This window comes from Gavia stellata, chromosome 5 (genome assembly GCF_030936135.1).
Source record: "Gavia stellata isolate bGavSte3 chromosome 5, bGavSte3.hap2, whole genome shotgun sequence".
Classification (NCBI taxonomy): Eukaryota; Metazoa; Chordata; class Aves; order Gaviiformes; family Gaviidae; genus Gavia; species Gavia stellata.
In genome coordinates this window covers 63391081-63412271 of record NC_082598.1, presented here as the reverse complement: position 1 = coordinate 63412271, position 21191 = coordinate 63391081, and the positions used below count along the sequence as shown (strand labels likewise).

The 21191-nt window shown below is 46.6% G+C and overlaps 1 protein-coding gene across 1 annotated transcript; it reads left to right on the top strand.

Annotated features, from left to right (window-relative positions):
* The first annotated feature begins 4235 nt into the window (after positions 1 to 4235).
* Positions 4236 to 19523, top strand: LOC104257211 (THUMP domain-containing protein 2). The gene is given in 13 exon segments (XM_059818225.1): positions 4236 to 4254; positions 5515 to 5704; positions 5706 to 5922; positions 7128 to 7205; positions 8567 to 8619; positions 8939 to 8962; positions 8964 to 9028; positions 9530 to 9636; positions 9638 to 9677; positions 10951 to 11024; positions 11666 to 11715; positions 13220 to 13322; positions 19443 to 19523. Coding segments are annotated over 12 exon segments (1077 nt in total). The 5' UTR covers positions 4236 to 4254; positions 5515 to 5519.
* Positions 19524 to 21191: the final 1668 nt, after the last annotated feature.

Below are 21191 nucleotides of genomic sequence, written 5' to 3'. Positions count from 1 at the left end.
CAGTATTACAGTTGACATTATCCAGAGAGACTACAGCTTGCCTGTGCTACTCCATAATCCCCGCTGAAGACTTGAAACTGAAGTAAGAAGGACACACATGCAGCTGACAGTGAAAGCTGCCCCCAACTCACAGGCATTCTTCTACCCTTTGGTCCAAGAAGCCAGTATCTTACCTGAAACATTGATACCTCATAGTAAGTGTAAGAAAAGCCCATCAGCACATGCACAGATATTTAAAGATCAATGCAATGCAGAAGAAATCTCTCAATGTTTCAAGAGTAATCAATCTTTATGGGGCAACCTTAACCAACTGTGGATGAAAGATTTACTCCTTTCATCCTATTATGACCCCTGTGTAAGAAAGGAGTAATCAATTTAGCCATATGTGTCTTGCCTTAAGACATTCATTTGTTTTCTTGTCTGCTTCCAGAGAAGTACAGGTTTGCCAACCCAGGAAGCCTGGCATGGCGCAAATTTGATTTCAGCACTGTCACTTGTAAAAAAGCAAGCAGGGTTTTACTAAAATGAAATAAGGACAGCTTTCTCCTCAGGTAAATATTATCAAGCATCTCCAGCACTCTCAAATGCCCAAAAAACCAAAGCAGATCAGCTGTGTCCCATGCTGATGTCCCCATTCATCACAGGGCATCCTGTGATTAGGTTCATCACCTAAGAACATACCATTTTTTGAAGTTTGCTGTCAGGTTCCTCTTTTGGTTACTGAAGAAAGGAAAGTTAGTCAGGACAGAGCACAGCCCAGCAGAATTGTCATTCATAGAGGGTGCTGCAATGAAAGACTGACCTATTAAAATAAATGCTGTACTGTACTGTACTGTATTTACAAGGACAAAAACTACCCTCCCACACAAAAAATCCCTGTTTTGTATTGAATGATTCCTGAAAGATTACCCAGATAAACTGTTCTAATTGCAATTACGAACCATTCCTTCCCTAGAAAAATGTCATCAAGACTGGTATTTTTATTCTTAAACAGAAAATTTGTGCATTTCAAAGGATTTAAGTATTTTAAACCATTGTTTCCATAAATGCCATTTCTCTTTAATAATGTCATAATCCTGATTCTTTGAAGCAAAATACATTATAATTACATTTCCATGACTGCTGTGCTCTGCTCTGTAGTATTGTTTATTGCATTGAGATTTCAAGTGGAAAAAATCTCCAAGTCCAATAATCAAGTTTTCCTTGATTATGCAAAGTATCTCTTTGAATTCTTGAAGAACAGACAAAATGTAAACAGTACATCCCCCTCTGTTTTTCAACAAGTCTACTTACTGCAATATGAAAGACTAGAACATTTTAGAATAAAACCTCAGACTCAGTTTTAATTATATTCCCTCCAAGCCTCAGGAGAACACCCACGCAAAAGTGTGTTCTCTCAGCAAGAAAATCCCTGGTCCAAAGAAAGATTTTAAGAAAGAAAAAAAAGATGGCAGGCATGCTTGCAATATTTGTTTTAGAGCATCCCAAGACTTTAGAATTGTGTGTTACCTGAGGATTGCCTATCAAAAGAAAAATAAGGATAAAAATTAAGTATGAAATCCATTTCTGTGCCCACATTTTACTATGGGGATGGGAGAAAAGCTATAGAAATAATTTACTGCAGTAGCCATTTGAAATGCTGAGAAACACTTCGGTAACACCTAAATATATTCCCTGTTTTCATTGTGATACTCCAGCTCTGGATGGGGGGAGCAGAATACAGAGATCCAGTAATACCACACTATACCATGTTTAATTCTCAATAAAACCTACTAAACACATGAAAATATCCACTTGCCACGCAGCGTTTTTGTCAATATGTAAGACACAGGAGCATACAAATCACAGTAACTGAGTCTCACTTCAGCTGAAAAACATTTGACAAAGCGAGTGCGAGTTCGCAGCGGCCAAGCAACCTCATTGCAGACAAGGGCAAGGCCTCAAGCTCAAGAAAAGCAAGAGCGCAGTGTAATAGATAGCAAGCTGCAAACAGTGTTCTTCACTTACTGTAGCTGAAAGCATTTTATTCCCATTGTTTTTATCCATTGCTGGGTTGGGGGTGGTTTTTTCCCCCCACTTTGAGCTATATTAAACAGCTTGGCTTACCTGGCAGTGCACTCCACTTGTATTCTAGCTTGTGCTGTGGATTCTTCCTGCAAAGAAGAAAACAGTAAAAGCTCAGTTTGCCACCGTGCTCCACACTTAAGAAGCCCTGAACGCCTTGATATTCTATGGATAATTTTCATTTCTTTTTAAAATAAAATTCTGTGACCAGTGCTTTACTGCAGTCTCTCAGCTTACAGGATGTAGGGTGGAAAAAAAACAGGTTAAAGAAGAGTTCCTATTGTTTCAGCATTAATAAAAAAAGAAGGCTGATTAAAACTAAGGGATGAGAGGGTTTCTAAAGTTGTAATATGAGATGCATTTGTTCCGCATAGTAAGAACTGAGACAATTATTTACTGTCACTGAACATGAAACTAGAACATAACTTCTCTACAATGCATGCACAGTGCATCCCAGGTCTGGACATCCAGGCATAGCTTCCATATTCTGCAACATAAAGCTACAAATTGAATAGTCTGGGAAAATTAAAGAATTTGGCAAGAACTGCTTGTCTCAAAGGATCACAGGGAGAGTCCACAGAAGGATTCTTCAGAGAGATTACTTATTTCTGCAGTATGATGCTGCAATCTAGCAAGCTCCGTTTACAAGTGTGTAGGTCTTCTATAAAAAAAGAGCATCAAAGCAATGAAAGAAAATTCAAAGCCAACATACTCTCGGATCTGCAGCCCACGTTCCCCTCATTCAGGCCGTGATCCAGGTCCTTAACGCACTGATTGATCCTCCTCCCGCAGTCACCCGACGCTGCTCTCATGGTACAACTTCGTCCAACTCACACTGTGCTAATAGGCCTTGTCAGTCTATTAGAGGCTTTTCTCGGGGCTGCCTGTTAAATAGTTCCAACGTGATTTATTTTTGTGCAGAAAATTTCAGACATTTCTCCCTTTTTCGTTAATCCAAAGACGTGTGAGCTGCGGTAGGGGAGGGAGGATGTCACTTTTCCTGCTGTCGGAGCATTTTGCTGTGGTCCCACCCCGAGCCTGGACTGTACCTGACTCACGCGACCTCTCCTCCGTCCCGCTCTGGCTCTGACCCCCATCAGTCAGCGGGAAGGGCCCACCTCGCCCCACAGAACAGAGCAGTTGGGAGAACAGGCGTTCCTGCACACCTGCAGCAGAGACGCTGCCTGTGGGGGGGAGCTGCCGGCCCCCCGCGGCCCTCCCGGCGCCTCCCCCGGGCCCCGGGTGCCGAATCCCGCCGGGGGGGTCGGCAGACTTTCCTCCCCGCTGCCGCGGACGCAGACACCGCTCCTGCGCCACAGCCACCCCCTCTCCCCGTCAGCCCCGGCAGGAGCGGGGCTGCTGCCACAGGAGGAGCGGGAGCCCTCATCCACCCCTCCGCCCGCCCCGACCGTCCCTCAGGGCGGCCCCCCCCGTCCCGGTGACAGACGCATTCGGTGGGGAAGCGGTCCCGCGGGGGCAGGGCACGATTCGCGCCCCGAGTGTCCCGATCCACCCCGCAGCAGGTGCTCTTCCCTGACTCCCGCCGGGCCCGAGGCAGGCGGCAGCGGGGGCTGGCGCCGGGACAGCGGGAGAGCCGCCCCCGAGGAGGGGCCCCGCCGCGGAGCGCCGGTCCCGCCGCAGCCCCCCGGCGCCCCCCGGCCCGCGCTGAGGGCGGCGGGGCGGAGCGGAATGGCGGCGGGGGGCGGGCGGTGCGTCTGCGCGGCGGGCGCGGGCGGGAGCCCTTCTTCGCGCGGGAGGGGCGGGCGCGGCTCAGCGCCGGTGCCGGCGCTCACCCGGGGCGGTGCGGTCCGGGCCGGTCCGGAGCGGCGGGGAAGGCGGCCTCGTCCGCTTCGCGCCCCGGAGGCGGAGGGAACCTCTAAGCCCCCTGGTCCCGCCGCTGCCGCGGGCAGGGAGATGAGCCGCTCGGGCGGGCCGCGTCCCCTCGCCCCCCGCGGGGAGCTGAGGTCCGCGCTGCCCTCCGCCCTGCCCGGGGCGAGCGGGCCTGAGGGGCTGCGGGCAGCGCTCGCCCGGAACGCCTTCCCGCGGGGGTTCGGCTCCGCTTCTTCCCCGGGTGGACGGCGTCTGGGAAAGGTCTTCCTCGGAGCGGGGCGGGCGGAGGGGACTCGGGCCCGGAGAGCAGCTGTTTCTGCTGCGGAAGAACCCCCCCTCCCCGGCAGTGCCTCGGCCCAGGTACGGCCCTGCGCCTCCCTCGGGTCACCCCGACGGTTCGCTCGCGGGCTGGGGGGGTGCGCAGGAACGGGAAGCCCCAGTTCAAGTCCTTTTTATAAAATTAATATTTGATTTACTTTTTTATTTACTAATAAATGTAGTTCTAATTGACAGTAATAAATTCTGAAGTATCCTTCACCGAGGTGTGTTTTAGATGCTTTTCTCACGCTGAAAATGGCTTTAAAAATGTTTTAAATAAATACCTTACCAGCCTGTGTTCTGCTGGCACTGTACATACACGTGCATGTGTAACACCACCACCTGCCCCCAACCCAACAAAACCCACCCCACCCTGAAACTGAAGTCCAGTTCTGGACCCCTTGTGTGCATTTTAATAATGAGTCATTTTCTTTTAGGCAGAGTGGATCCAGACCTATAGTCTGCGTCACTTTACTGTTCAGTACACACATTTCTTGTAAATCTCAGCTACTTGGGTCACATTCTTTGTCAGTGTTGGAATAAGAATTTAAAGTAAGACAGATTGATATCTGCATGCTGGTGGGATTTTATTTGGGAAATCACAGACGGCCTTCAGCTTTGAGGATCAAATTTAACCAGGATTCTAAATGAGAAATAGAAATATGATTTTTTTGTTGTTTCCCCCCCTTGACCAGCTTCAAGGCTTTTAAGTGAATTGGCCTCTGTATTCCTCATGCCTTTTGTCATAGCTAGGTCAAGAGGACTACCCATGGCTGTAACTTTAGGCATGTGTCAGAGACTTCGCAGGATTGAGGGCAGGTTGATGAAGAGCAGGGAGAGGCTTCCCTTGTAGAAGAATAAACTTGTGGCTTTTATTCTAAGCTGAATCGAAGTGATTCATGTTCATGTCTGTCTTTCAATCCTGGAAAGTGTCCCACAGCTCCAATCCTGGACCAAGTGCTTTCTGGGGAGGATGGCCTGGTGGGCTGATCCTCTGACCCTGGGAATGACTCTCAGAGGTGGTCTGGTCTTCTAGAGCTGCTGAATTCTTCTGCAGAATTCAACCCTTGCATGATTTAATCTTGATTCTGCAGAGCTGGTAATCAGAGGGGTGCCTGGGTCTTTGGTGGTGGGGGGGTGCTGAGAGCTCGGCTATGCCTGTGATGTCTGCTGCTGCTGTGGTTCCTGGATTCACACCTGAATGAAATCTGAACACAGTCTCTGTTAACAGCTGTTCTCAATCCATAGGAAAATCAAATGCTGAGACTGAATTACTTAACCTGAACCTGCTTTTTCTTCCAGGGAAAATGCTGCACGAGAGTAAAAGCCTTGTCACTGAGGACCCAAAGCATTGGCTGGATGTTATCTGTATTTGGAGAAACCTTCATGGGTGTGAGGGGAAAAAAGATGATGTCTCTCAAGAAAACCCATTGCCTCTGAAGAGAAAATCAGAAGAAGAGACAAATATTGTAACTAAAAGAAAACAGAACGAGTGAGAGAGACTGTGATGAACGTCAAGCAGAAGCTGGGGAGGGGTGTGTGGTACCAGAGAGAAAGAGTGATCAGGACTGCCGGACCGAAAGCAAGGCTTCCTTAGAAGACCCTTTCAAAAGCAGTGGAGAAAAGCCTATTGCGAATGAGCAGCTTAGCTTCAGTTTGAGAGTTTCTTGTGGTTGTGGTGGAGTGATTGCCAAAATACTTCCTTTGCAGGTAGGCTAAAATACCTGCATTTTAAAAGAATTTAGCAATGGTGAAGGGAGATGTGCAGTTTATTTGTCATTTCAATGGTGTGTTGTATGTTTTAGACTAACAAACTGATGGGAGCTTTTTCTGTATTTTCTCAGAAAAACGCAAACCTTAACCTGCATTTACCTTGAACAAGTGGAAATACAAGGGCTGTTGTTAATTTCTGGGCACTGTTAGCCTGAGTATTTTCCAAATCAGTGCCTTTTACTGAGGATAAGTAAAGGTAAGAGGTTGAGGTGTCTGGGCTTGTGGAGTCCCGGGAGTGACCTGAGAGTAGTTTACAGCTACTTAAGGGCCGTTGCAAGGACAGTGGAGCCGGACTCCTCTGGGTTGTGGCAGACTGCGTAAAAGAAGGTGCAAAACCAGAACTTGCAGCTTGGGCGGGCTCTGGTTGGGCCTTGGGGAGAACTTGTTCCCCAGGAGGGTGGTGCAGCCCTGAAATGTGTGTCCTGCAGGGTGGATCTTGGTCCTTGGGAGAGAGTGGTGGCATAGAGACTTCCGGGGCCCTTTCCACCCAGCACTCTTCCCATCTATAACACCTTTCTGCTGTGAGGAAAATGAAAAAATAAAAAAGGAAACCCTGTGTAGCTGCAATTTATGTAGATTTCTCTTACTTGAAGATAACAGTAGTTGAACTAGATTTTTTTTTTTTTCCCTACTGAAGCTACACCTTGGGAAGGTGGGACACGTGAGCCTGCCAACATGAACGTTTGCTTAAATTTGTGCTGTGCATTTGAACTCTCATACTCTGAAGGTAGTCAGAGCTTTCTAGATGCTGTGACAGCATTAAAATTTGAGTTGCAGTTGTGCATTCACAGGTGTTCTCTTAGGTAAACTAGTTTACAGCTGTCAGAAATATTTTGTGTGTGATGTATAATTCTAAAGTGTGACAACTTTAGTTGTACCTTGGGCAGGACTTGAACTTCGTCCTCCCACACTCCAACTTGGTGATAGTCATTTTGTCCTGCAGTGTGTTTGCTCTGCCTCTTGCTCCCTTGCTGTGCTGTGTTGTACCTCTTCTGGTCTTTGTACAAATCGTGCTTCTACGGATAAAGAAAGACTCTTTTCTTTGCCCAGATATTTGTAAGGATTGTGCAGTCAAGGCTGTGATCTGTAGTTTTGTTAATTCTGCTCTTTTTACTGCCTGTGACTGTTCTTCCCCCTTGCAGGCGAAGGGAAGAGCTGTTGGCATAGTGCTCATGAAGCAGTTTGGGTGGCGGACTGATCTGCAGGACCCTGATCCAGAGGTAGTGGTACTTGTCTGCAAGACGGCCTGTCACTGCTTCCAGGATTGCCCCCGATAGCTTTTGTTTTTTTCTCTGCTCTCTTTGCACATGGGACTGTGGCCTCTCCCCGTTTGTCTTTCTGTCGCTGAATTTGACTAGAAATCTGGTAGCACTGAGCAAAGCTTTTCAGTGGCCAGTGTGTGCCGACCTTCCAGAGCACTTCAGCTCCAGTCATAAATACCAGTCTGGCCAGCATGGGCCTGTATGTCAGGGGAAGGATCCATACAGGAGATGTCTCTGGATCTGGCAGCCTTACATACTGCTGGACTCTGCCTCTCTTGAAAATGGCGATTGCCTGAGCCGTTGGGCAGCTCCTTCAGGCTCTGTAGGGGAAGAGAGCGAGCAGCAAGGTCGTGTTCTCGAGGATCTCGGCTTGAGAATGCCGTTTATGGAAGAGCCTCCTCCTAGACCTTGTCTCTTACAAACGGCTTGCTTAAGCAACCCTCTGTGGTGCAGGCTGCCTGGAGACCTTGGGAAGGACCCATTGCTCGTGACCAGCTGTTTCTCCATCCCTGTGCTTGGCGTATGGAAGCTGCTCTCAGCGCTGATGCTGGGAGGTCTGAGGCCTTCTGTAAAAGCTCTGAGTTATCTGCTGGCTCTGGTTTTCCCAGACTGTGCATCAAATACAGCTTTGTTGAGCCTCAAGTGGGACTCTTGTTCTTGTCCAGATTTTTGCTCTGACACCATCAAGTGCGGAGGACTGGGATTTTTCAGAAGCATCATGTTTCTCTTTGGGCTTCCTGGGGAGGGGTTGCAGTTGTGCAAGACGTGTTGGGGAGCTCAGTCTTCCTTTGGGATGCTCTCTGTGGGACTGGAGGACAACTTCTTTGAGCTGCCTGTATTTCTGGAAGGCTTACCAACGTTTGTCTTCCATCAGTAATACTGCTTGGTGGCACTCAGGTTTGGTGGGGGTTTTTTTGTTTGTTTTTGTTTTTTTTAAAAAGGGTGTGTGTGTGAATAGCTGAGTGGTATTATACAGTGAATAATCTTCTCCTGCTTAGAATAAATGGTTTTATCATTAAAAATATCCCTTCAGTGTTACGAAAATCAGTTCCCTTAAAGATTCAAGTGCTTGCTGATGGATTCCTGGCTGATAAAATCCCTTCCCAGCTTGCTTAAATATTAAATCCTCTTTAAAGTAGCATTCAGATTACCTAGTGTGATTTCCTTCACTTAATCATAATTGTCTAAAGCATGTATTTTTGTTCTTAAAAACTAGGATCAGAAGTCCATAGAAACATCTTCTGTGTCTGGTTTGAATGAGTTAAAGCTATTGCCGTGTCAGGTTGAGGGTTTCTAATGTTATTTTTTTCCTCTTGCAGATCTTTGTACATCTTAATGACATTCACTTTGTGGTGGGGATTCCTCTTTCCAGGTAGGCATTCTCCTTACCAGATTTGTCTTGGCAGTATCAGAACAGGCATAATTTCTAAATAGTCTTGCTGTGCTTTGTAAGCATTTATCTTCTGGTTTAATATTCACTGGACTGTCACATTAGTCTTGTGGTTTGTCTGGAGCTTCTCTGAGCATGTATGCCAGACTTTGAGGGGAGTTATGGATAAAAGTAGACTGTAGTTTCTGTCTGTCTGCAGATCGGTCCAGTTCATTTGTTCTTTCATATCAGAGGGGCTTTTCTGGGTGGTTGTACCATTCTTATGTTGATTTTTTTTTTTTTTTTTTTTTGCTGTCTGCAGGCTTCCGTTGGCAAACAGAGTCTATCAAAACAGCAGAACTGTGGTCAACAATTGTGTGGGCCATGGCATCTCTGGCTGAAAGCAGTGTAAGTGACCGTTCATGGCAAAGATGTAGAGTCCCAAATGAAGGGGGGTTGCTGCTTGTCAGGGCTGGAGCTGGAAGCTTTGAAGAAGTGTGGTGATTTTAATGCCCCATGCTCTAATGCATGTGGACAGGGTTTCCCTTATCCATGATGAGAGTGTGCTGTCACCTGCTGTTCAACCAGGTATCTGCTGTAATCCCAGGTCCTTCTCAGCAGAGGTGGTGTTCCTTGTACATGTATATGTCTAAATGGGAAGATTTTTTCACTGTCCAGGCTTCAAACCTTTAGGGTTGTTCTCCCAACAGCGTGGCTGTCTGTAGCTAGCTGGGGTCTTGCTGTTATTTCTCTAAGTTACAAGTGTCTTGAGCAGAACGTGAAAGGAGTGAAGATGGCACAGAATTCCCCCATTCTTCTGTCCTCTGGGTCTATGTATTGCTCTGTGTAGTGGTTGTAGCTCTCCCAGCAAGGATTTTGTGGTGGAAGAGCTGTGCAACAAGGCAGTTCTGAGAAGGGTTTATAAAATAAATACACCCGTTTGTCAACTGGATGACTTTTCTCTTTCTCTCTAAACAGGAAGCCTGTTACTGGGGTGCTAATATAAGTGATTCACAGTTAAGAGGGTGCAGATGTGAATATTAGGACTGCAGGCCTGATGGGTAAGAGTTGGCAGAGTTAGCAGAAGGAATACAGAAAGCTGCTTCTGTTCAGGCAGTGAAAGGGGGCAGCAAGGGGTACCAATGGCTGCACCGGTGGATCCCAGCCACCTTAGGCCTCTTATTAGGGGATTACCAGATGCTTTAAAAATACGTGTTCAGTCCCTTAGAGAAATAATTTGGAGGGCCATAGAACACAATCAGCAAAACCATCAGAACCCGCTGGTGCACATGCTGACTTGGGCAGAGATGTTACACGACATAGTGACTCAAGGGTGCGAGATGGGCCAGACTGATCTGGGCAGTGGTGCAGAGGGGAATAGGAGGGTCCGATAAGCCAGTTGAAAACCTCACCCCAGACAGCCCCCTGCCACGGGAGTCTGAACCGTCCCGAGGTAAACTGTATTGAACCCACAATCCAGGAAGGAACGACCTGTGGCGGCGAAAGGCCACTAGCGTTGGGAGTGCCCTGGGAAATGCCACACTAAGTTTAGAGTTCCATATAGATACAGGTGCCCAAATTAGTGTTTTAAATAAGCAACAAGCCTTTGAGTTCGGAATTAAACCATTCAGAAAGTCTATAAACATAAAAGGGGTAACAGGTGCAGCAGAAAAATGTCCCATAGCTTGAACTCAACTTTGGCTACACAGGGCAGAGCGGATGACAACCATAGAGGTGACTCTAAGCCTTGTAAGGGAGATGTATTGGGATTTAACATATTTGTGGGCAAGCAGTGGTATCTACCTAATGGCAAGGTGCGAAATTTTGGAAGCAGGGGAGTAGAAGCCGTCCATGTTAGGACCTTGTAGCTTACTCCTGCATTACCACAATCTAAAGTAACCTGCGTTTCTCAATACCCTCTGCCAACCGCTGCCACGTGGGGCATTTCAGAGGTAATTAGCAGCCTGGAAAAAGAGACAGATAATAAGCCGCACCCGTTCCCCTTATAATTTTCCAGTCTGGCTGGTTCATAAGCCTGATGGGCAGTGGCGCTTAGCAATTGACTAATGAAAATTAAACAATAGTACCCCGCTGCTGGTGGCTGCCGCTCTGAGTATAACCACAATAGTAACAGCAATACAGGCAGCTGCCCATCTGTGGATGGCCATCCTAGATGTCAAGGATATGTTTCTCATGATCCCATTAAGGGGAGAGGATAAGCCTCAGTTTGCCTTTACTTGAGAAGGGACCCAATACACCTTCAATCGATTCCCACAAGGATCAAACACTCCCCCGCTATTGCCCACAATGCCTTGGCCAAACTTCTCGACACAGTGGAGGTGCTGTCAGGCGTCCGCATATACCAGTACATAGATGATATCCTAGTTGGTGGAGATAATAAAGAACAGGTAGGGCAAGTGGCCAAAGCCACGTGGAACCTGTTGACTAAAAATGGGCTAGACATTCTGCCTTCCAAATGTCAAGGTCCCATACAAGAAATTAAATTCCTAGGAGCTTGGTGGATAGCTGGAGCAGTTGCGGTACCCGATGCGGTGACACTCTGTCAGCTGTTGAGAAAGGGCAAATTCCAGGCAATAAGACAGAATTAAAGCACTTGTTAGGTACATTGGGCTATTGGAGAAAACATATACTAGGGTTTTTGGTGATTGCCCGCCCTTTATATGACTTGCTCTGAAAGAGTAAGGAATGGGATTGAGCTCCACAACATGCAGAGGCCCTCAATGTCCTAAAGGATGAACTTAAGACCTATCAGAGGCTAGGCCCACTACACCCACAAGACCTGTTGAGGGTAGAATGGGGGTTTGCAGAACATGCCTCCTATTGCGGTGTGTTCCAAAAGTGACCACGAGGGCCAGCTAGATCTTTATTATTTTCTTCTACCTCATTTAAGGAAGCTGAACAACGGTACTCAGAGTGGGAGAAGGGACTCCTCTCATTTACCAGGGCAGTTAAGTAAGCGGAGAGGTTACGTACCTCGCAAGATATTGTAGTGCAAGGCCTTTTCCCTCTGCTAAATTTGATCCTCCAGGTATCGCCCCCTCCTGAGAGAGTGGCCCAGAAGGCCATGATACGGAAGTGGTATGCCTATCTAGAGGGAGTTACTCAGTTACTGCCATTAAGAGGGCCTGGTCAAAGCTTCTAAGCTCCAACAAGCTGTGAATCTGGATCTGGTTTTGCTGAGCCAACCTCATAAGCCTTCCCCAATCAAAGAGGTGTCTGAACTGACTGCAGGCTCAGATATGCAAGGAGTGCAGTTCACAGATGCATCTGCCTGCCAAGTGGGATCCAGGTGGCAATATAAAGCAGAAGCATTGGAAATTGGTACCAGGAAAACTATTACAGAGGAGGGGGAAGGTAGTGCGCAGGTGGGAGAATTGCGCGTGCCCCCCTTCTGGCAGCAGAGAATGGTGCCACCATAATTTACACTGATTCTTATGCACCTATAAGGGTGTCACAGAGTGGATATGCCAATGGGAATCCGTTCAGTGGGAAGTAGGCCATGCAAGAGTCTGGAGACTGGCAGTGATTATTAGAAATAGGCAGATCACAACCCCTAAAGGTGGGATGGGTAAAAGTCCATGCAAGAAATGGAACCCTTGCTGCAAAACAGAATCAACAGGTAAATCCCCTAGCCCAAATGAAGGTAGTGGACAGCGTAAAGGAAGATTGGAGCCAGCTGGCTGAGTGGCTGCACATTAAGCGAGGCCACTCAGGGAAAGCAGACGTTTTACAAGTGTCGGCCTCGGGGATGGCCAGTGTCTACGAAAACATGTGAGGCAGTCCTTATGGCTTGTCTACAATGTTGGATAAGGCTTAAGGCCAACCAAATCAAGCTCCACCCCATCATATCAAGCAAGGCAAGGCTCTTTGGAGTACCTGGCAAATTGATTACATTGGTCTGTTGAAGCCGTCTCATGGGAAGAGATATATCTTGGTGGGAGTGGAGGTGGTGTCTGGACGGACTATGGATACAGCTGTTGGCACTGCCACTGGAGATCAGACGGTTTAAGCGTTGAGAAAGTAATTTAGCATTCTACCCATTCCAGAGTGCATTCAAAGTGATAATGAGTTGCATTTTACGGCCACAGTGGTGCAAGACTGGGCTCAAGGGGAAGGCATCAAAGGGGTGTTACACACACTGTATTATCCTCAGGCTAATGGTGTAGTCAAACGAACCAATGGTTTGATTAAAAGACATGCTGATGTCTCGTGCCACAACTGGGATGTACCAGTTGTGGTACCACAGGCAGTCTTTATTGTTAATAACTGCTGGGGAAGTTATTGAAACCCAAAAGTCGGAGCATTTTGTCCTACGGGACCATTAATGGGTGACGACCCTATACCAGATGATAAAAGGGACCAGCTCCCACTAAGGACATACATGGGCCAACCAGTCATGGGGAAGCTGCCTTCTATCAGTATTGTGCCCATGACCTTGGTGAAACCCAGAGGCTTATACGCCTGGGAAGCACTGGATGGGAGCGGAAAAACCCACCGTATTAGTGTTCGGTGGGTAATCCCTGACTTCTAACCCTGAAGCCTGGTTTCAAAACCTGAGGCCCTGTTCTGTGTTTTCTTACAGGACAACGGAGAAACGGACCACCCTGTCACTCCTACTAGCAGTGGTGATGGTGGCCAACGCGGACAACTCAGACCTGGACAACAATGTAGTGGTGAAAATGGTGGTGGGATTTGCTCGTTACCTTAGTAACAGTTTGTTTACCTACCCCCAAGTCAGCAGAAGACCCTTTACCAATTTTTGTGCAGGACAATAACATAATCACTAGCCCTTGAGCTCACATGGGAGCAACATAATAATTATAGCTGGAAATTTAGGGAGATTGAGGGAAGAGGCAATGCTTACATTGTCTACAGCTGGTCACTGGGCATGGTAAATGCTGGTTCAGTATGGGGTGCCAGACATGGTTATATTCTTCAACCTACCCATGAGGCCACAGGGTGGAGCTGGAATGGCACTACGCCATACCCCAAAATTCCATGGGGAGCCACTGAATAAGTGGCTCGCTGGAGCACTGATGACCATTCCCTAGAATATACAAAACCATTAAATGTCTCATGGTGCATCAAAGACCCTGAAAGGGAGAGCGATGAGTGCCCCAGAGCACGGCACCAAAACTCATTCAACTGCCCTCTTAACAGCACGTGGGCTTGATATACTTACGAACCCAGCTGGTATGGGGAAAAGGATAAGGTATTCCCGGTAGGAAAATCTCTGCTCTGGAACTGTCAAGCAGAGATCGGGTGTAAAGACAGATAAAATGCTGCTGTTTACAGCTATATCCTCCTGCTCAGGAAGCTTTAATATAGGGCTGCCTGTGTAGCAATACCAGTTACTTACGGCCCTCTGCCTTAGATTGGAGTAAGAAAGATTACTCTCGTCCCCTTACTACCACACTAGGTTCGTGCTGAGCATGCACTGCCCCTGCACCCCCTAATTTAGTGTGGGCATGTTCTGATGGCTACCCATATTCCTGATTAACCCAACCATCCCGGCACTAGCTTGCACATTAGCAGTGCTCGCTCTCTCTCTGTCCCATTTATTGGGAAGGATCCATGCCACACAAGTGGTGGGATCACAGCCCAAGGGAGAATGGCGGGAAGCCTCAGCACAGCCAGCTTGGTGGCTGGAATTTTGGGATGGGAGTTGCTCCAGTACGGAACCGTCAGGCTATTCTGGAACTGGGCCTGCAGCTGTCACCCTTGGCCAATGCCGCATCTGATAGCTTGGGGCTATTAGATAATCAGTTACAACATACCAGTAGAATGACTATTCAAAACCTAGCCCTGTTAGATCTGATGCTGTTAAAGGAGAAAGGCATATGCGGAGTCCTGAACCTGGTGGCAGATGAGTGCTGTGTCCACATCCCGAACATGTCGGTACCCCTTCAAGACCAACTCAACAAAATGAAGAAAGTAGCAAAAGACTCTGAGGCAGTTGTTGCTGCACTGGGGACTAATTGGTTGGGGACAGTCTTCAATATGTTTGGGTTTTCTTTGTCAGGATGGCTAACCAGTCTTCTCCAATCTCTGATAATGGTTGTAGTTGTGATTGTTGTGATTTGTATTGTTGTAAGTTGTATTAAGTGTGCAACAATGAAATCTGCGTTAACCATGGAACGTACTCCCTCAAAATCTGTTTATATAAGCGATGTGCCTTCAGACTTTGTTTGTGTAAGGAACGCGTGGATGAGGCATTGTGGGACATGGTTTAGTGGGCATGGTGGTGTTAGTTGATGGTTGGACTTGACGATCTTACAGGTCTTTTCCAACCTTAGTGATTCTGTGATTCTGTAATTGATGTTCCAGTATGACTTTAAACAACTGAGAAATGATGATTCACAGTGAGCATCGAACTCACCAAGACTGCGCTCCCATTTAACTTTGGAGGCAAGAGGCGACTGTACCACCACTCCAAGGAAACCAGTCGGGTCATGACTGTGGTCACTGGGTGGATTGTGTGGCAGGTGCACCTGCCCTGACAGGAGACCGGGGGCATTAGGACCGCTGCGTCTTTACCTTTGAGCCTTTTCCTGCCGACTGTCACCTACATGCCTGGGTCAGAAAGGCAAGGCTCTTCTGTTGACAGACAAGGCCCTCAGCCAATGAAACGCCTTGGTCAAAAGAAGTTTCTAGACCACTGACCATATATGACCACAGCTGAGATTCGACTAGGGTATAAATGGAGCCCTGCCGGAGGGCAGATGGAGTCAGTCCTCCTTGTTGCAGTGGGAGTGCAGTTGGGGACTCTCCCCTTGGGTCGGGATGCTGCCCAAGGAAACTCCTCGAGGTTGAGCGCCCTGATCTTACAGCTGAGTGATAGTGTGCGGTGTGAGCCCTCATTTCTAAAGCCGGCTGTGCAGTGTTAATTCCCCATACATCATCCTGAACCACTGGTTTACTGATGTTGTTGGAGTGTTGAATGATTTCGATAAGCCTCATTTATAGCTAGTTTTCTGCTAAACAACTTTGGCTTAAATAAAGTTTGTATTTTCAGTTTATCACCTGCCTAGTTTGATTTTGTTAGCCTCTGTGACATGTACATTGACGCAGCTCCGCACTGCTGCAGTAGCCCAGGTCAGACGCAGCCCAGTGACCTTTGGGCAAGGCCATCGTGACGGGGCCAGTCTGGGGTCACGTCGGGAAGTCGTTCTGTGGGTCAGGGTCCAGGTCGGTGGGGTCCGTGGCCCCCAGGCTTGGCTGCAACACAGCTGGTGGTGGTCATTCATACAGCACAGGGCAGGAAAGGAGCGAATGTCCAGGCCTGAGCTGCGGTGGGGGTAGGCAGAGGTGTGGGAGAGGGTGATCAGACCCATTAGTGCTCTCGGGGTCCTGACTTCAGGCTGCTCTGGAAGTTTGGGCTCCTGCTGCCTTCAGCTCTTTCCATTTGCAGTCTTTCTGATGTCTCACAGGCCTGACTTCATATGTTACTGTTTAGCATCAAGATAAAGGCAGTGTCCAAGAGCAAGCCAAGAGGGGAACTGCTGGTGGGTCTCGCTGGTGGGTCTCACTGGTGGGTTTCTCCTCCAATCTCGTGATGGCCCCAGGCAGTTGGGGTGACACAGCCAAAACCTCATGTCATGCAGATGAGTGATCCAATCTGTCTTGAAAAAAACATTACCAAACGAAAGGGAGTGGTTTATATTTTCTTTAAAGTAGGATGAATTCTCTGGTCTGACTCCCTCTACACAGAGCTGAAGTGCTGCAGCCCTAGGAAGAAGCTGTATAGGCCAGAAATGTAAAGCCACACCTCGAGCCATATTGCTGCCAAAGTCTGTAAAATGAAGCTTTATGAAGCCTACCACCAAAGCTAGTAAGTTAAACCCTAAATGCTTTTTTGGGAGCCAAAAAATGAAAGTATGTCTTCAGAACCGCAAGTTTTCTTCATTGCTCTGTTTAAAGTCTTGAAAGTATCTTTGAGGTTTGTATTCTCAAACTTAACCAGACTGACAATCTGGTTATTTTTTTCACTGGCACTGAACGTTTTTTCCCAGGCTGGGGGGGAGGATTGTGGAAAATCAGTTGCCTTTTATCTAGTGGGAGTACACACCAGAATTAGCACTAAGACTATCTTGCAGTTGATGGCTCTAAGTGAAATCCACACAGAAAAGATACCTAGTGGCAAGCCAGACTGTTGATATAATGATTGCTAAACTTTGTCACTGTTACAGGACATCTTGAAAAATAAGTGTTAAAAGCAAGTCAGAAGAATTAGAAGAATGTAAAGAAGATGCTTCATAACAACTGCACCCGGCACGTAGACATATTAAAGCCTGTCTTCACTAACTCTCTGCTAACTAGCAATAACGATTAACACAAGGACGAATCATAGAAAAATAGAATGGACTGCCAAAACAGTGCCCTAGAGTTAACTCGTCTCATTATAATCTCATTCTAATGCTAAGGAACACACCTCCTAGCTAGAAAAGCCCCCAACCCAATTCAGCCCCCTACTCTCTGAGCATGTGTGGTGAATTAAAAGAGAACTATAACTTTAAGATGAAGTAAGTAAAATACTAACCAATAGTTAATTAAGGGGTAGCACCAGTAGGCGTAACTAACTTTGTTAATTGTTTAAATACCTGTCATGATTTTAACCCGGTGTGCATGTTAGGAGGAGAAATCCCCCATGCACCCAGCGCTGCAATAAACCAGTGTCGGCTTTCTAAACTATCATTTGGTTTGGAGAGTTTTCTTTGTTACAATTTTCGGTAACATCACCACTGGAGGGTAATTGTGCTTTGCTGGGTCTGCAGATGGAAAAATATGAATTAATCAATCTGAGGCAAAACAGATGTTAAAATAACAATTAAACCAAAAGTCTTAGAACCTGGTTCCTCAATTGTAATACAAGTAGGAATGATGGTGATTTTGCAGCATATGAGTGTTTGCAGGTCTGATCTTTCTCCAGACCTGCTCCAGAGGGCAGTCTTTACCTTAAATTCGCTTACCATCAGTGAAAAGCACACGGGCTTTATTAACGCAGTTAGGCTTGTTTGTCACTGAAGTGCAAATGTCATTTTAGCACTTCACTGCTCACAACACCCTCTCTGGTCTTTATAAGAAATAACATATTCCAGTATTCTTTGTTTCCAACATATGCTCCAGAAGAAGCCAGGCATTTATTATGTTTTATAAGGTTGGTTGGAAGATGGAGAGTGCTGTAGGCAAAATATTTCAGAGAAAGAATTAGGTTATATTGTAGCTGGGGACTTGTGGTACAGTATGTCACAGTAAGGGTTTTTTTTCTCGTTTCTATGTTGGTTTTCCTTGAGGTTTTTTTCTTGTGTGCGTGTCCTGAGCTGTGGAGGCTCTAATGCAAATTCGACATCTTTCTTCCGTAACTGCAACTGCGCTTTCTTTTCTTCCCAGCACCAATGCCTAGGTGAGCCCACTGCCAGGCAGCTGTTGGGCACTAGCAGTCAGGGAATCTGTCAGGCTTCTGCGCAGCATGGTACCATGCCCTGCCAAAGCTTGATCCACCAGCAGCACAGGCCAGTTTAGTGCAGAGCAGACACTTTTATGGCTTACACAAGTCCTGCTTCCTTAGCCTGCAGTGAGGCTGAGGAGGAGCCCTATCGTCCCCCCTTCTTCAAGGTGCTGAGTGTTGCTTTTAATTACAGCCTCTCCAGCTCCAGTTCAGCCTTTGCCTGGATTGCCAGTACATGTTTTTCCATCAGCTCTAGGGTTATTTGCAAGCTGGCTCCTGTCTTTGTGTTCCCAATGCCCCAGGTGAAGGTCTGTTCCAGCCAATCAGTCCCTGATTTAGCTTCACAAAGCCAGATCATTAAGTACCCCTAGCATAACCACCAGTGCTAGGCAGCACTGCAGTGTAAAGCTTTTCAAGCAACTCTGTAATTATAAGGAATTACCTTCTGCGGAAAATGTGTTGCAGATATCTAGGATGTGTTAGATTTCACGTGCCTCAGATTAATGCTTTAAATGGAGCATCATCTTCCCTGTAACATGTGCTTTAACACATGTGTATACATCAGTTTCCCTAATCGTGTTTATTCTGGCAGCTCGAGTCCTCAGGGGGTGGTTACCTACTAGAAAAGGGAACGATGAGATGAGCTTTCCAGCTGGTCACAGCTTGTACTTGTACAACCAGGGCAAAACTCAATGTACCTCACACTCGCACTAGAAAGGAGCATGCCTATGTTCATTGGAAACACAAAAGTAGAGGTTTATTCACATTTCAGAATCAAATCAAGTGGAGCTTCCACCTATGCTGGCTCATGTTCAGCTTGATGTTTACCAGGATCCCATGACCTTTTCTGCAGAGCTGCTACAAACCAATTGCTCAACAGCACATCCTAATGCATGGGATTATTTCGTTCCAGGTGCAGACTTTGCATTTGCCTTTGTAGCACTTGATGACATTTATTGTCAGTTCAGCCCGCTAGTCAGTTGAGGTCCCTTGACCTTATCCTCCAGAATATCAGCTGTTCCTCCTCCGATTTGGTGGAATTCACAAACTGATGGGGGTGTGCTGTTTTCCACTCCTCCGGTAGCTGATGAGGACATCAAACAGCAGTATTCCCTGTACTGTCTGCTGAAGAATGTTACTGGTATCTGGCTCCAGCCAGTTCTTCACTTACCCATCCAGTCTGTACCTTCCTAATCTGGCCACAGATTAGGATGCTATGGGAGATAGATTGAGTCAAAAGTCTTGCTAAATTCTGGGTAAATGACATCCTCTGCTCTCATGTTGTCTACAGAACCAGTGATTTCATCAGAAAAGGGGTATCTCTGCCTCTGACATGTCTCTGGTCTGTGACTGACAGACTGTGAATGTCACCCCAGCTCTGTGGATGGACAAAAACTCCTGGACTGTGACTGATCATCCCATCATGCCTGAGGCATGAGGCTGTCAACAACCTGGTGATCTGTCATGACACTGCCCTACGGGGACACCAGCTCTTCTAGAACATGGGAGGAGAGCATGGGTGTCTCTGAGATAAGGGTGCATTATAAATTCTGGACACTGCCTAAGTCTTGTGACTTGGATTGGGATTGTCCCTGGATTTGGGACTGTGGGTTTTTCAAAACTGGCTTTTGGAAGCAAATCTCCAGTCAGTGAAATTTCAAACAGTCCTGTCAACAGAGACATCAGTGGCTGATCTTAAGCAGAGGACTGCTGGGAGGTGTCTGATAGATCTCAGGTCAATTTAAATCCATTTTTCACCAAGTAGTTGCTGGTGAGATTAGACACTGAAAAAGCTCAGGTCCTCAGTATTCTGTGAGGCTCTTTTCCTGGTGCATTGTCACTGCTTTCTGGCTTCACACAGAAACTGGAAATGTCTTTTAGGTATTTTTCTTTTTTAAAAAAATTCTCCTTTGCCATGATAACAAATCTCTCAGTATGTGCAAATAAGGAAGTATTAATCTGACATGTTTGTCATCGGTGAAAATTAAAGTGTAGCATGCTGGGGGCAGGGAGAATCTCCCTTTACAATATAATGTTGTCTTCTGAAGGTCTTGGTCTACATTTCATTATGGATAACGGGCTTGTTCTCCTCATGGATCCCGTGGAGATAGTCATGCAAGAGAAATAAATTGTCTCCCTGGAAGATAAGAGGATTAGGGGTTTTCCCGTTGACAGGTCTTAACTTTTTCCTAAACAACTGTAGATTGGCAAGAGCTACTTCTGTAATTCTTGAGTTAATGGCTTGGGTTTATATCCCATTACAATGATGAATCCATCTCTCAACACAGCTCATATACTGAGAAACTTCAGCACTGGTGGGCTTATTCTAACAATGTTGTAAAATTGCATTAGGGAGCTGGAATGATAATGCAGGAGCCTGTAATTCTGAATATGTTTGATCCTGGCTTTAATGTTTCCCTAAAGGTACGAGTTGAGGACCAGGACTCAAAATGAGTAGAGACAAGAGGACCAGTAAATCAAGTTTTCCTCCATGTGGACAAACATACAGAAATAGTACCCATTGTCTAGTGTATCGGGCCAACAGGAATGGGAGTTGCCCTTCCTGAATCTTTTTCTTGTGACAGGAGATGTACCTCCCTCTGGAACTGTCCTCTTTTAAGAACTACTGCTGGACACAATGAATCAGGTAACTAGCTAACATGTGCTACATTTTCAGGAAGGAATGCAGGTTGTCCCCAGGATTAAAAAAATCAAAATGAAAGAGAGTGAAACTTTTAATTCAATAGGCACAAGAGTAATCAGTCTGCTTGTAGTATTAAAATACATTGCTTCAGGTGCCTTTGCTGCATATACGCATCTGTTTTCAAGTCCACTGACAACCAAAGTGATACCATATAATATATCAAATTCACTAGGTTTCAAAAGGAAATTCTGCTGAATTCCTTGCAGAATAAGTATTAAGCTAATTCCCTTTCTGAGCTGCTGATACAGAAACAAATTTGAAGACCATTCTGCAAATATGCCAAGGGAATATGTTGACTTTCTGGGTTGTGGAGGGAGAGGGGAATGCAAGGACTAGCAGCCGCTGCCCTCTATGCTGCTGAAACAGAGGGTGTTTAACTGGTGTTACTGGTGTGGCCTGCTA